Source organism: Leopardus geoffroyi, chromosome B2 (assembly GCF_018350155.1).
Source record: "Leopardus geoffroyi isolate Oge1 chromosome B2, O.geoffroyi_Oge1_pat1.0, whole genome shotgun sequence".
In the NCBI taxonomy this organism is placed as follows: Eukaryota; Metazoa; Chordata; class Mammalia; order Carnivora; family Felidae; genus Leopardus; species Leopardus geoffroyi.
In genome coordinates this window covers 18696920-18713834 of record NC_059332.1, presented here as the reverse complement: position 1 = coordinate 18713834, position 16915 = coordinate 18696920, and the positions used below count along the sequence as shown (strand labels likewise).

The 16915-nt window shown below is 40.5% G+C and overlaps 1 protein-coding gene across 1 annotated transcript in view; it reads right to left on the bottom strand.

The window, feature by feature from the left end:
- LOC123609868 overlaps positions 1-13858 on the bottom strand; it is a 225929-nt gene extending 212071 nt beyond the window's left edge. Inside the window, exons 1-3 of the mRNA XM_045500895.1 lie at positions 13775-13858; positions 7758-7824; positions 7282-7458 (exon numbers count right to left, since the gene is read on the bottom strand). Coding sequence (XP_045356851.1) covers positions 7282-7458; positions 7758-7824; positions 13775-13786 — 256 coding nt within the window. The 5' untranslated portion in view covers positions 13787-13858. The remainder of the gene's footprint in view (positions 1-7281; positions 7459-7757; positions 7825-13774) is intronic.
- Between the last annotated feature and the right edge of the window lie 3057 nt (positions 13859-16915).

Sequence of the window (16915 nt, the reverse complement as noted above, 5' to 3'; positions counted from 1 at the left end):
TGAAAAATCTATACACCGAAAACTATAGAAAGCTGGTGAAATAAATTGAAGAAGACACAAAGAAATGGAAAAAGATTCCATGTTCCTGGATAGAAAGAACAAATATTGTTAAAATGTTGATACTACCCAAAGCAATCTACATATTCAACACGATCCCTATCAAAGTAATACCAGCATTCTTCACAGAGCTAGAACAAATAATCCTAAAATTTGTATGGAACCAGAAAAGACCCCAAATAGCCAAAGCAATCTTGAAAAAGAAAACCAAAGCAGGAGGCATCACAATCCCAGACTTATACTACAAAGCTGTAACCATCCAGACATTATGGGACTGGCAGAAGAACAGACACTCAGATCAATGGAATAGAATAGAGAACCCAGAAATGGACCCACAAACGTATGGGCAACTAACCTTTGACAAAGCAGGAAAGGATATCCAATGGAATAAGGACAGTCTCTTCAGCAAGTGGTGCTGGGAAAACTGGACAGCGACATGCAGAAGAATGAACCTGGACCAGTTTCTTATACCATACACAAAAATAAACTAAAAGTAGATGAAAGACCTCAATGTAAGACAGGAAGCCATCAAAATCCTCGAGGAGAAAGCAGGCAAAAACCTCTTGGATCTTGCCCGCGGCAATTTCTTACTCAACATGTCTCTGGAGGAAAGAAGCAAAAGCAAAAATGAACTACTGGGACCTCATCAAAATAAAAAGCTTCTGCACAGCGAAGGAAACAATCAGCAAAACTAAAAGGCAACTGACAGAATGGGAGAAGGTATTTGCAAAGGACATATCAGATAAAGAGTTAGTATCCAAAATCTACAAAGAATTTATCAAACTCAACACCCAAAAAACAAATAATCCAGTGAAGAAATGGGCAAAATACATGAATAGACACTTCTCCAAAGACATCCAGATGGCCAACTGACACATGAAAAAATGCTCAACATCACTCAACATCAGGGAAATACAAATCAAAGCCACTATGAGATACCACCTCACACCTGTCAGAATGGCTAACATTAACAACTCAGGCAACAACAGATGTTGGCGAGGATGCAGAGAAAGAGGATCTCTTTTGCATCGTTGGTGGGAATGCAAGCTGGTGCAGCCACTCTGGAAAACAGTATGGAGGTTTCTCAAAAAACTAAAAATAGACCTACCCTAGGACCCAGCAATTGCACTACTAGGCATTTATCCAAAGGATACAGGTGTGCTGTTTTGAAGGGACACATGCACCCCCATGTTTATAGTAGCACTATCAATAATAGCCAAAGTATGGAAAAAACCCAAATATCCATAGATGGATGAATGGATAAAGAAGATGTGGTTTATATATACAATGGAGTATTACTCAGCAATCAAAAAGAATGAAATCTTGCTATTTGCAACTACGTGGATGGAACTGGAGGGTATTATGCTAAGTGAAATTAGTCAGTCAGAGAAAAACAAAAATCATATGACTTCACTCATATGAGGACTTTAAGAGACAAAACAGATGAACATAAGGGAAGGGAAACAAAAATAATATAAAAACAGGGAGGGGGACAAAACAGAAGAGACTCATAAATATGGAGAACAAACTGAGGATTGCTGGAGGGGTTGTGGGAGGGGGGATGGGCTAAATGGGGAAGGAGCATTAAGGAATCTACTGAAATCATTGCTTCACTATATACTAACTAATTTGGATGTAAATTTTAAAAAAATAAAAGATAAACTTAAATCAAAAAAAAAAAATTTCCCTTCCTCTCTGGTCCTGAGCTGTTGGCATGACATCAAGCTTGTGTGCCTGACTGTCTCTTACTTGGAATTAACCCTTTCCTAGGAGTCATCTTACTTTTTTCTTAAATGGAAATGCAATAAATGAGCCGGCCAAATGGCAGCTAAGAAAAGCTTAGCAACGTTTGAATTTAATATGGAATTTCATTGATAGAGTGTAACTCCTTAATCTGATGGCTAGAAAGTATTTTTTAAATTTCCACCCAATATTTAAAGGAAACTAGGTTTTTAAAAAATGGCATTTCTGTCCAACTGCTAAGATATTGACCAAATCACTGACCTATCAGAAAACCTAAACTTCTGTATCAGTTTTGTCACTAAAAGCTATGTTCATTTTGGGCTCCTTTAAACCACAAATACTCAGACATGCACTGAGTCCTAGACTGAACATACTTGAATCAGCTAAACTGGGATTCCACATACACACACACACACACACACACACACACACACACACACATACACACACTGAGTGGTTCTCTGCCACTCTCCATCTTCAATGACTATTTGGGGGGGTGGTCAAGGGGCAGAGAGGGAGGGAGATAAAGAATCCCAAGCAGGCTCCACAATGTCAGCACAGAGCCCAATGTGGGGCTCGATCCCACTACCTGAGATCATGACCTGAGTTGAAATCAAGGGTTGGACACTAAACCAACTGAGCCACCCAGGTGCCCCCTTTGCGAGTACTATAATTCTGAATTTCCATGGGCTCATCATCATCAGATCAGTGCATAGCTGGCAATGAGCAGAGAGGATGAGCTGGGATTGGAAAAGCAGTCCACACACACAAAGCACAAGTTCTGGGCATGATGGAACAGAGGACATGTGGCCAAAAATAATACCATAAGTCTTACTAATGTTTTTTGTTAAGCATCTAAAAGGTGGAAATACACTGATATTTACTTATAGGATGATAATTTATGCTCATTGTAATAATACCGTGGGGGAAATATCTAATTACCCTTTTGCCTAAGTAATCACATGGGTAGATGATATAAAATTTTCTTTTTTTTAATATTAACAAGAAACACTGTGTTCTATAATATCTCAAGTTTCTAAAATCACATATTTCTTCTTCATTCACTGACCATAAAATTGTACATTTCATTCACAATTGAATCCTTTTTCGGAGGGTCTCTCAAAGGCAGGCAAACAGGGTGGGTTTGAATAGAGATATAGCAAATAACTTGTTTCTTTCTTTTTTTGATTTTTAAAATTATTTATTTATTTATTTATTTATTTTTGAGAGAGCCAGAGACAGTGTGAGCAGGGGAGGGGCAGAGAGAAAGGAGGAAGAATCCCAAGCAGACTCCCTGCTGTCAGAGCAGAGCCTGACACAGAGCTTGAACTCATGAAACTGAGATCATGATCTGAGCCGAAACTCAGACTGAGCCACCCAGGCACCCTGCAAATAATTTTTTTTCTAAATGTTGACCATGTTCCAGAAGACAGATGGTATAACCCCTACCTCTGCAATGCCTGCCTGATTGTGTCAGGATGATAATACATCATTTCTGGATTTTCCATCTAAAGTTTCTTCTTTTTGTTCCTTCCACTCTGCTCTCTCTACCTTTGAGTCACAAAATTTTCTCTCTCCTTCCATCTTCCAGAACCAGGCCAACTAACTGTCACTCATGACAATTACTACCTTCTATCTCCCAGATATGGGAAGAGGCCCATAGTGGCAGGTCTCAACCCACGCAGTCCATCAAAATGCCTTGTAGAAAACTTGGAATGTAGACCTACTCAACAACCATCCTGAAGGTTATGACTGCCAAAGAATCTCTCACTTCTAGATAATTCTCATATATAGCCAGGGTTGATAAACACTAACAGAGGAACATAAATTCTAATTTTAGGCATATGTAAAAGTGATAAAGCAATATATGTTTACCTAAGCAATTATACTCTTCTCGTGGAAACTCCTACATACAAAACCAGCATCAAGGAAGTTGGCCTTTGGTATAGGCCTTCTTTAAAATCATGGAGAAGCTACTATTTCCTGGCACGCAGAACTCACTCAGCCTATGTCCGGGAATACCCTTTGTGTTCAGACTTCTTTAATATCATAGAACTGATATTAGAAACAACAAGTACAATTGAGACCATGTTGGGAATATTATATTCTGGGTCAATATTGGTTAAGCGGCATTTGGGGTGTTGGGATGTTATAGCTCTCTAAGAGTTCTTGAAAATCTACCATGCAGATTTGCACAGCTAAACTTCCAGAAATAGTTAGCTACAATCACATTGCTTAGTATGAGACACCAGCCACATACACCCATGGAGTACTTGAAATAAGGCTAGCCCACGTTAGGATTTGTTGTCAATGTAAAACACACACAGATTTCAAAGACTTCATACCCACCCCCCAAAAGTGAAGTATCTTTAAATGTATACATTGATTATAACTTGAAATATAATATTTGTAGATATTTGTAGCTATTGTTTTAAATAAAATGTATTATTAAAATTAGTTCACGGGGCGCCTGGGTGGCGCAGTCGGTTAAGCGTCCGACTTCGGCCAGGTCACGATCTTGCGGTCCGTGAGTTCGAGCCCCGCGTCGGGCTCTGGGCTGATGGCTCAGAGCCTGGAGCCTGTTTCCGATTCTGTGTCTCCCTCTCTCTCTGCCCCTCCCCTGTTCATGCTCTGTCTCTCTCTGTCCCAAAAATAAATAAACGTTGAAAAAAAAAAAAAAATTAAAAAAAAAAAAAAATTAGTTCACTAGTTTCTTTTTATTAATGTGAACTATTAGAAAATGTAAGGTTGTGTGTGTGGCTCACATTATATTTCTACTTTATAACGCTTACCCATAATTACTTCCGCCCCAACACTTATCACAAATGTCATCCTTTTATAGACCTCATCCTATCCTCTCTCACCAACACTTACTGTACCATAAATGTAATTATTCTCCATGACTGGCTTTATTCAGCTTCTATCAGCCAAGCCATCAAGTTGGTACTCCACTTCTGAATATTCATCAAAAAACTTAAAATTCGGGGCGCCTGGGTGGCTCAGTCGGTTAAGCGTCCGACTTCAGCTCAGGTCACGATCTCACGGTCTGTGAGTTCGAGCCCCGCGTCGGGCTCTGGGCTGATGATGGCCCAGAGCCTGGAGCCTGCTTCCGATTCTGTGTCTCCCTCTCTCTCTGACCCTCCCCCGTTCATGCTCTGCCTCTCTCTGTCTCAAAAATAAATAAACGTTAAAAAAAATTAAAAAAAAAAAAAAAAAAAACTTAAAATTCAAGGTTTCCACATAGGCTTCTAGTCTTCTGGGATCACAGAGAATAAGAATTCCTACTGAAAAAACCCGAACACCTCTGTTGAATATAAATTTGTAAAACAAAACAAAACAAAAAAAGCCTGCTCCAGCCTTCATTTGTCCTAAGGGACACACCTCTCTCTTGCGGTGAAACACCCTAGCTCCATAAGAAAGACTAATTTCCCACCACAGGAACCAAAGACCTAAAAAAAAATCTTTGCACTGAAGGTACCAGAAGTTTTCCTTCAGAGTCCGGGGTTGAACAAGAAGAAGCCAGACGAATGCCATGGGTCCCTAAGTCTCCTTCATGCTGCTGAACATCTGTCACTCTGCCAGAATTTTCTTTGCCAGCTTGGGAGGTCACTGATCTTGAATGTCGGACCCAGCTCTAGAGTCTCCCTTTTGAATATGTCAGCAACTTCTCAAGATGTTGTCTTGATCTTCCTGCACAATGCCCTGTGGCATGTCCCATAAAAAAAGAGGGAAGGTATATGGCAGTGGGGTGAGATGTGGAGATCACGGAGTCAAACAAGACTTGGCTTAAATCCCTTATTCCACCATTTCTTCTCTTTCTTACTTCAGTCAAGTTAAAACCTAGATTTCCTCGTCTATAAAATGAGGAGAGTAATAAAATATCCTAGATGTAGACTCTACCGGTTGGATACAATATACATTCACGAACCCCCCAATTGCAACTGGAAACTCAACTCCCAGGTAACAACATCTTCCGGTCTCTGTGACTAGACTTGTCAGGTGACCGGTTTCCAGCAAGAGGGTTATAAACAGAAACAATACATGTAATTCTGGGTCTGTGACCTTCAGCTTCCTTCCCAGAGCTTGGAAACATGGAGCTGATATCAAGCCATGTTGGATCATGCAGGTGGGAACGAGCTTAAGGAATCCAAAAGAACGAAACAGAAGGTACTAGAGCAAGCCTAAGCCTCTGTTATTGAGGCTTCTATTGCATTAGCTGATATGTATCCTAATATGCCCAAGGAAGTACAAGATGAGAGAAGAGAGTGCACATAAAATGCTTAGCATAGTGACTAACTGATACTAAGCACTTGCAAACGGAGGCTTTTATTTTCATAAGCGATAGCCCTCCATCTAGCCACTTTTCACAGACTTCCAGAAAAATACACACAGACACATGCAAGGAGAATAAGCCAAACCAAATTCACTGATTAGAACACGCATGATACGACGTAGAATGCAGAAATCTAGAGGCTGGTAGAATTTCCCCCGAGCCTTAGGGATCAAAATTGTACAATAAATGCTCTGTACACCGTGCTAACCCATGGGGATCTGGATTGCCTGCTCTGTACAGGTGGAAATCACGATGAGGCTGCTAAGTGGGACCAGCAGAGAAACACATCTGTGCCAGCTCATGCTTCATTACTTCAGACAGCTCCCTTTCCAAAAGCTATCTGGTCATTCAATTCTGATGTCTTTTGTCCTGTTCGATGGATGAAGACGAGAGCAAAGACAGCAAGTTTTAATGACTTCCTTCTCGATAGGTACAGAATAAACAATCTTTCCCTCTTGGCAGCAAAGAGGCCCAAGCTTAGAAGAAGAGCTGTCTCTCTCCCTCTCTCTAGGAGTCCGCCATCTTGTATCAGCCTGATGCTAAGTATGTACGCATTCCCCTTGCTTGGGTAGAATCTTTTAAATAGTTAACTATTGGAAATAGCCCTATGCCAGAAAACGGAGGAAACTGTGGGTGAATGTGGATTCCTGCAGATAAATCCTCACTACTAAGGCATGCTTTCTGCATTTAGCAGATGTTAAGTGAAGCTCCTAGCACAGATGTCTCAACCTATAGAGAAACTGTCCTTTTCCAAAGGAAGGGACCATTGAGGTCTTAAGGCCCCAGAGTGAGAGGCCCGCATCGTTTACGAACATACTGGCACCATGGGATCCTATAAATGGGAGTGTCAGCATTTCATCCCCTATCTGCCCCAGAGTGTGATGTCCTGAGATTGAACCCGTTCCATCTCAGCACCCCGAGACACGACTGGATTCACTGCTCAGCAACCTTCACATATGAGATTATGGCCTGCATACCAATGGCAAAACAGATCCCGTGTGCCCTCCGTGTGGCATCCAGAGCCTCTCAGGAAGCCTGTGCAGACACGCTGGGATGGAATGCCTGATGCCGGCTCCAGGATGCCCAGGTGAGATCAGAAGCACGGCAACTGTCAGCGAGTATGAAGATAATCAGGACTGAAGTCACACCTTTTGGTTCAGCAGAGGCCAGCAGCCTGTGTTTTTGTTGGTGAGCTGCAAGGGTACGATCCAGCGTGTCACGTCTAATAACTTTCCTGTCTGAAGTCTGATGTGCTAAGAGACCCGGGCTGCTCACGCTAAAAGCTGGGTTCCCAATGCCTTCCGTAGCCTCTCTATCTTCTTTGACTAGAGCAAAACAAGGAGGTCAGAAGATCAGTCTAAAGCAAAATGTATTCCAATGACAAGCAGAAAATTCCTCCCAGTAATTCTTGTGCGGAAAGACTCAAGTGTATCATCCTCAAATGTCACCAAAACAGAATTAGGTTAAAATTAACTCTTAAAAAAAAAAAAGAATAAATGATTAAAATAATTACAAATTGCACCCTGACAAGCAAGAGCAAAATTTCGCCCACAGCCATTTGTCTGTAATTAGTTAATTAATCCTTACACAAATTATGAGCAATAACTCATCAAGCAAGGCTCACCCATCAGAAATTCAGCCGACTTGGATTTCTTCTGCTTAGTTTGCTTCAGAGCCTTCTGCCGAAACTTCTGGAGGGAAATTGTTAAATGAATAAATTAGCTAAAGAATGAAGATCATCATTTATGATCCACAACTAACACAGGATTTTAAATATGGGATGGCATTGAAATGTCATTTAATTTACATCTCTCCTAAAGGGGTCAAACACTAATTGAACAACAGAAGTGGAAGAATTAAATAAAAGAGGATAAGAAAAGTTAATACAAATGCCAAATGAAGGTCACGTTCAAATACTTTGTTTTTATCATTTTTAATTAATGCAAAGGGCCCTCAACAAATTAAGGACACTAGCCAATTTGCACAGAGAAGCTTGCACTGCAGGAGTGACAGGAATTCGGACAGTGCTATGATGCCATTTCATTTCGGCGAGATAGAATGATCTTGTAGAAAACGTGCTCAGCGTTGGTGCTTGCTTGTGTCCATATTTGTTTTAAACCGCTAAGTTCCAGCGTGTGAATTAATTCCTTCTTGAAATCTAACCAGGGATAAATATGATCCAACATTTCAGCAAAAGTCAAAATGATGTGAAATGCCAAGAGTTTCATAGTCTCCTGGGACTTACACAAATTTCATAAAATGCCACCTCACTGAAAACCAGAATTCATTACGTGACTGGGAAAGCCATTAATATGAGAATGCATAATAAATGTTCAAAAATGAAAATGAATAGCCAGAAATATTATTAGAGTCCTCAGACTCCTACAAGTTCCAAATGAATCCTTGATAACTGTCAGACTAAATTTTAAAAATATCCGTGGTGGAAATGCTCAAGTTTCAGATTAAATTATAAAATTTCGGTTAGCCATAAGCCAAAGAGCCAGAAAGATAAAGCATGGAGAAATGAGCAAGCCACGGTTACATGTAAAGATGGCCTATCAGACAACACATTAAATCAAGTTTCTGATGACTGGATTCAGAATAACAAAATGTCGTGTCCATTTTACAACCCTGTGTCATTGCTTTTACTAGATCTCCTGGAGCTTCTAACATTGCCATTTTGCGTTACAGTGTTGGGAAAAAACCTGACTTCTTTTTAAAAACCTCTTTCCTTATTCTTATAAATATCATAAAGCAATTAAATCGTAATACAACAGGTTGCATAAATAGCCTGGTATCATAAAAGCATGTTAAAGATTTAGGAGCAAATAGTCCACGTAGCCAACCCAAATGCAGGACCTGTTTTTCTGAGAATCTCCTCTTTGAAACATAAGGCAAATAGTGTGCAATATGTTTAAAACAAAATGTATTTAATGTGACTGTAAACGAAATCAAGGAAAAACATGTACTCCAGAGATCTTTTTTCTAAAAAGGTGGTGAAGAGAGCCCCGCAGGGGTAAAAATCACAATCTCCCCCACCAAAAAAAAATGTCTAGTATTTCGAGATTTTCTTTTAAAGGAAATGCATAATGACTCTTATTTAGAGAAAAGTCCAATAATGGTAAAGACTTTTTTCTTGCTTTCAGGAATTCTGATATTTCTTTTTAACATCCACTGTCAAAGTAGCACGATGTATTCTGTGCAATTGCTCTATTTAAAAGATAAAAATAGCATCGCAACCTGATAGAAATCCTAAGATGTGTAGTATTAGGGTCGTGTATGAAAATGTACGCTGAAATCACAAGAGACAATACATTTCACTAATTTACATCCCTTCTCAACTTTTAAATTAAACGCAGAAGACGACAGGCACTAAAAACTCGATAAACTTTTACAAACAGTAGTTCAGAACTGCAAGAATGTTCCCACATTTAGTAAGACAGGGGGTGAAGTATGATTTTTTTTTTCACAGCCTCCATCTAAAGTGGCAACAGATAGGAGTCTTCTTGACGTGGTTCAGTAATCCTGCGACTTCAACTCCTTTCAGATCCAGTTAAACACGCTTTTAAGTAGATGGATGTGGCCTATTAATAGACCTCATTTCCTTACTAAGGGCTTCAAATGAAATTATGTGCTTTCTCTCGAATGTTTAAAAAGGTCTCAAAGATATTTTTTTCACGAGTTCACGTATTTAAAAGGAAGGCCAAGTCTGATTGTACACACCAGAGATAAATTCTTGGAGGGGATTAGCAAGTGAGGGATTGTATTTTGTGACCTCTTTACTACTAACACATGTTCGAGAGGAAACGGGCAGTGATTTCCCAGTGCTCTCCTTGGCCAATTCCTTTCCGCTTTCCTCTCTACACATGGGCACCTTTAAAGGGGGTAAATTGCACCTTCAACCACCCCACCTCGATTCAGATGCCCTCCCTCCTGATGAGATTTTCTCTCCTCAGCTCCTGCAAAAGAATCTTTTGCTTCTATTTCACATCAATGCCTTCATTCTTTGCCACTGGTTAAGTTAGCTTATTTATGGAACCTTTAATTATTTTTAATAAGCTCACATCAACCTATTAAATATGTATATGGCATTTCAAAAATCAAATCGAGAAACAAAATTTGATCATCAGTACCTTCCTGCTTCTCACTGATACCTACTTAGTCCAGAAGAAAAGCAGAATGTTTAGAAATCTTGACCAAACCAACACAGATAGGCCTGATGTCTTTTATTTTTCCGCCCTTTACGTTGCTATTTCATTGCTATAACCTAACTCTACATCAAATCAAAGCAAGCAGTTTCTGGGAACACGTTTATTTTGCGTGTGTGCTTAAATAGTGCTGAATCTGGTCTTTCAAACATGTTTTGTTAAGGTTTTCCCCCTAAATATGGAATACGTACTGTGGAAGAAAGCAAGAAATACTTTGTGATTTGAACAGAGGGGAAAAGAAAAAAAAGAAGGGAAAAAAAAAAAAAAAAAAACCTGCCTGGAATTGGTAAGACCTGACAGTGTTTTGGACAATACACATCCTCTCCGTCCAAAAGAACAACAAATGCCTTTTCATGCCACATGGTCAACTTGAAAAAATAATAATTGTAATAATACTGCGACAGAGTCGAGAACATGAGCAACAACAAACTCATTTATAACCAGTGGCGAGCCACACGTAGGAAGTTTTTAAAAGAATATGATTGTCGTCGGGAGGAAGGGGGTCCCCCCCCAGCGCAGCGCTCAGCTCGGCTTGCAGTCACAGCCATGGCCGAGGGGCGCGGCCAGCCTGGTGGGCACAGACCAGCAAGAAAGTGAATACTGCATACTGCACAGATCATCGCTCGGTTCAGGGCAGTCAGATTGCATCTGGGATCAACCGATCGTGCGTGATGAAACTGTCAGCCCTCATTTGTGTCTAGCTGTTTTCCTCTGTCCGGCTGTAAACAAGGCCGGCTGGGGGTTGTCGGCCTCCCCTCGCGTGCGCGGGGAGACCTCACAGTCAGACCTCGCCAGGGGCCTCTGCGCGCACCAAACAGTTCCATCTTCCGGACAGCGGTTCCAGAGCACGACCGGCAAGTCACAATGTGAGGCCACTTAGGAATGACAGAGTCAGGGCCTCCTTTCAGAAACATGCCTTAGATTCCTACACATTCTGGCAGGGCACGTCTCTTCCATGAAATTAATTTAGGTGTTCCTGATATGAACAACTGTGTTTTTTCATTGTTGTTGTTGTTTTGTTTTGTTTTGTGTTTTCCAGCAGACTAGCTCAGCAGATTCATCTTGTTGGGGAGGAGGGAGTGGTGGAGATTGTTTTAGTTGTTTCACTGCTGTGGGGCTTTGCTTGGATCAGCCAGAAAACAAAACCAAAAAAAAAAAAAAAAAAAAAGTAGACATGGATAGAAATACTGTGGATCTGGTCCACCTCCAGGAACCTAATCATGCCTGAATTGCTGGGAGGAGTGTAATGATGGTAAACAGGAACAGGTATGTTGGCTTCTGTTCTCATCCACTTGGGCCACATTGTTGCCTTTGCAATAAAGCAAAAGACTGTCTTGAAGGAATGGCATCTCAATCATAAAAGGCAGGGGCTGTTATTGAAGCCATTTTCCTGGGCAAGTGGCATAAAGGTAACATTTAGTATTCACTACACTGAGTTCTCCTAGCCAGCTGGTCGGTCCCTGTTAAGACTTTCATTTATGCAGCTTGAGCTGGAACCCTTTTTGTTCTCCCGGTCTATTACTTTGTCTATTTAAGGGATAACAGCCAAAGTGAAACAGCTTGCAATTTGCACCTGTCTGCTCTGAACATTCCATGTTGGATTATATAGAGAGCAAACTCTTCATTGCTAATGAGAACAAGACTGGGTAAGGCTGAATGCAGTTTTGTTGGGGGACCTAGAGGATATTTTAGTGGGCTTTCTCCCCTTTTCTAAATAACTTGATAGGAACCACCATATTCTCGTGCTTTAGAATTCCTAGAGTAAAAAAAATGCAATTCAGAAAAAAACGCAGAGAAGTTGTGTATTCTTTAAAGGAAAATTTAAATGTCATGTAACTAAGAATTAAATCAGCATTCAATTGTCTCAGATGAGAGAGAAAAACTTTAAACGCTAGGTTATTTCCAAATTGTTGTAAGCACAAAATACCTAGAGAGACCTTTAATTTATAAAATTGGCCATGAAAAAAAAGTTGATAAAAAAAATTGGGGGATGTTACAGGAGAAGGACTGGTTTGGGAAATAATATTGAGTGTCTGAAAGTGAACCAACGCTCTCTGCTTGTATTATGTTTGAACTTTTAATTGACTGGATGGAAAATAAAAATTCAAGTGACTGAGTTCCAAATCATACCTAGATAGATGTATATGTGATATCATCTTGCAAATCACAGAGCACATTCTCCACAAATGCAAAAGTGCCAGCCCATGATTCTCTCCAACCTTTTCTGGAAGTCCTCTGCAGCCCCCTTAGCTCTGAGGAGTTATATCAGTGAGGCACCATCTATTTTTAAAGAATGTAAATTAAGTGAAAGAACTTGAAGTAAGGCTTATGACATTTTCCCAAACCTTGTGGATATTTTTTTAAAAAAATCATAATAATAATGTTCAGATAATTTTCCAAAATATCCTTGAAGACTCTCCAAAATTTAGTAAAATCTATATATGTATAAATTAAATATATACATGCACATATATACACATACACAGAATATATACTGAATATATATGAGAACAATGTAATATGCTGAATATATATAAACTATATATATATATATCCACACACACAGACATATATATATATATATATATATATATAGAATATATATTGAAAATATATTGAAACAGAATAACAGGATATATATATACACATTATATATATATATATACACATGATATGTATATATAGATATATAGATATATATATTTGTGTGACACTTGGATTCCAGAAATCCCTCACATTGGCACCTTCTGTTACAGTGCTAACTGCTACGGCGACAAGCTTAATGAAGCCAAGGTGGTCACAAATATTGTCTCACTCGTAACTTCTATAGTTTACTGTGGCTGCTGGCCCACATCTTGCCTGACAGATAACGTCCCAGCTCGTCAGTGATGGACCTCTCATGCGACTTTAGGAGTTCTGTCAGCCATGGCCGAGTCTGGTCAGGTCAAAGGGTTGAGCCATGTGTAATTCAGAACAGAGGAGGTCCCACGGTCTCGCCACAAAAACAATTACACTACTTATTTCGCTCTAGCCCTTGCCCCAAACTCACAAGCCTCACATTTTCAGGGCAGTCAACCTAATTCTGCCCCTGGGCGATAAGCCACATGAAAATATGTGCTGCTGTGTTTATAAATCTAATCAAAAATAGAAACAGTGGACGGGCTCAGTGAGGTCCTATTATGGATCATGGGAATCCCTGGAAATTCTGAAGGCACTTTTGTTTGACTTCCGTAGACTCTCTTTTGCTATTACATTGTCTGCTACACTTCGTTAATCATCCTCTTTACTCGTGAGTGCTACCAAGGAGGCTAAATTTCTGCTCACTCCTCCTGTACTTTTCAAGTCCATGGGTGATATTATGAAAAATAAAGCTCGAAAGGCTGCTTTTAAAGGGAAAAATCAGAAGAGGGAACTACGGTTATAGCCATCTTACCTCTCTATCCATGTTCTCGGCCCCTTGCCCTTGGCGATGCACAGATTTAAATCAAGTCCCCCTAAAAAAGACAAATAATATGTAAAAAGTAGAATAGGGGCGCCTGGGTGGCTCAGTCAGTTGGGCGTCCGACTTCAGCTCAGGTCATGATCTCATGGTCCGTGAGCCCGAGCCCCGCGTCGGGCTCTGTGCTGACAGCTCGGAGCCTGGAGCCTGCTTCCGATTCTGTGTCTCCCTCTCTCTGGCCCTCCCCCGCTCACACTCTGTCTCACTCTCTCTCTCTCGAATATAAGTAAACATTAAAAAGAAAAAATATTTTTTTTAAGTAAAATAAATTGGTCTGACCAGGAGGGATATGAAGCAATTTGGGGCTGGAGAGCTAGGATGTTAATGGCCCCTTAAACACTCCGTGTCGAGCCAACAGATTTTGATTTGGGGTCCTGTTTTTATTGTTGTTCCAGACTTCTACTAAACTGAGAGTCAGTGAATATTCACAAAACGGTTTACGAAGGTAATGTGTGGGAAAAATTCAGACTTGATTAAGACAGTCCAACCTTCCTGTTGTATGCCAAGAGGTGACTAACTCAGACTGCCCTGAAATTATGCTAAAAATGTGCTGTTGAGGCTTCCGTTAGCTGTACTACATTATCTCTTTAAAAAACAGGATCCTGGGGCGCCTGGGTGGCGCAGTCGGTTAAGCGTCCGACTTCAGCCAGGTCACGATCTCGCGGTCCGTGAGTTCGAGCCCCGCGTCGGGCTCTGGGCTGATGGCTCGGAGCCTGGAGCCTGTTTCCGATTCTGTGTCTCCCTCTCTCTCTGCCCCTCCCCCGTTCATGCTCTGTCTCTCTCTGTCCCAAAAATAAATAAACGTTGAAAAAAAAATTAAAAAAAAAAAAAAAAAACAGGATCCAGGGTCGCAACTGTCAAAAATAGATAACGTCTGATAAAGTCCATGATAGGAATATGCACTTAAGGACCAAGCAGATTAAATTCTGAGAACTTCATCCATCAAAGATGGGTACACAAATTTTCGTGAAAGGCAGTGTGGTATAAGTTATCAGGTTTAATCTGCCAGCGATTACATTTGATATTGTTTCAGTTGAGAAAAATACTGCCCTAGAACACAGTCTGGGACCAGATGATTATAAAAATACGTGGAAATAATAATAAGTGAGAATTTTTTTAACGAGCAATGTAGTCCCGGCATTTATTAGATTATCATAAGCATTTGCCGAAAGAGCCTTTTAAACTTGGAATTTGCCCTTTCAAAATGGTTATCAGTATTTGGCAGTAAAACAAAGTACATCATGTATGAATGATACAGGGGACACATTTTGTTTTTTTTTTTTAATTTGGAGAGCTCTCAATCGTAGTTTTAAAAAGTCACTTCACAATGTGCGTATGAGCTCTTATATGGCTAACAATGTTGAAAAATGAAAGATCTCAGTCCTTCCAGTGTTAATTGTAAAACGTACTCGTTTATGTCTGAGTAACATAAAAGATTCAAAGATTATATTGACTACGTCCTAAAATGAGGGAAGTGCGTATAAAAGTTTTTAAAGGAAAAGAGTCCGCCTCAAAATGAGGAAATTTTAGCCAAATAGCAGAAGTTGGAGTTTGATTTGCTTATTTTTGCCACCGCACAGGGACCAAAGTGTATTCAAAAGCACATATTTCCGAGAACATATGTGGAGTAGCGCTGTTATTCTAAGGGTTAAGATTTGTCTTTAAGATACCTGTGATTTGTAAATTGTCTCATGTTATTGTCATCATAAATGTATCTTGCAGGCATACAATCCAAACTGTACGAGCCAAAAAAACACAAGGTGCCTCTACTCACGTCAAGATAGTGCTCAGGAAACTTTCAAGTAAGGCAAACCTCTTCTCTCCCTTCACAGCAGGCTGCATTTTAGACATCTTTATGCACAGATACTTAGAATGCGATAGAATACAGTACGAGTCAGCAACATCATGAAATGAGGTCAGAATCTTTACATTGTCTCATGTAAAATTATGACGTTAAACCCGGAAAGTGGTTTGATAGGACCAAGTCGTGTGTCACATAAAAAGCAGCTCTCTCTGGAGAAGTAAAACTGTATATTCCCCTGTCTCATGAGAAAAGGGTGTGGCCTGGCATTTCTCTCTGCTTGGGAATCTCTGGGAGCTTAGATCAAGCATGATTTGCAATAAAGAGTCTCAGTCTCTGTGTATCCACGAGCTGGAATGTGGGAGTCAGATCCCTCACAGCTGGGTCAGATCCCTTACAACCTGCAGAATAGAGGCATTGAAGAACAATCGTCACCCCCTCCCCACCCCCCATGCCCCCCGCCCCCCCCAACCCCGCACCAGAGACCTATCAGTGAACATGTGACCAGGCTGTAGGAGATAACAATGATGTGGGCAAGGTGTCATTGCTAGTCTAAATACTGACACACAAATGCATGTTCCCAGTGCAATTTCTAGGAATTTAACTCGCAGGCCTCCAAGATGGGAAGGAATTGTCCAAAGGTCGGTTCCTAAGTGCTGTGGCAAAGGCGGGGGGGGGGGGGGGGGCAGGGGGGTGGTTAGGTGAATGGAGAACTAGGCGTGAGGCAAGTTCTAGGGGCCCCAGATGCTGAATCAGTGAGAAAGATGCTCAGGCAGCAATAATGGACTCTGAGGAACAGGCAGGATTAGGAGTTAAATAGAAAGAGAGAGTTGGAAAAACACTATGAGCACAGAATGGTAAACGAAAGTGAGAATAAGTCCGTAGAACAGCGAGTAGAATCTGTCAGCAAATAATCATTTCAACAAGTTAGTAATTCATGAGTCGCCACCACACCCTCTAAAAAATTGATCACTCGTGTAAGTGGCAAAAAATGGAGCCAATCAAAGAACTGATGTATTTGCTGAACTGTCTGTATATCTACATTTTCAGGAACAGCCCAAAACAGCTTCCTTCTTAAGAGGAAAGGAGAATAAATAACAGTTATAAATACTAGGCATTTACCAAAAACCTTGGATTAGGCCTTTCAGGGGCGTTGGATTTAATGAACTAATGGACGCCATTACAAACTTCTCACGGTGACTACAAATCTGGACCACGGTGTAGCATGTCAGTTGCAACACAAGTGAACGACCGTGGCAATCGATTTAAAAGCC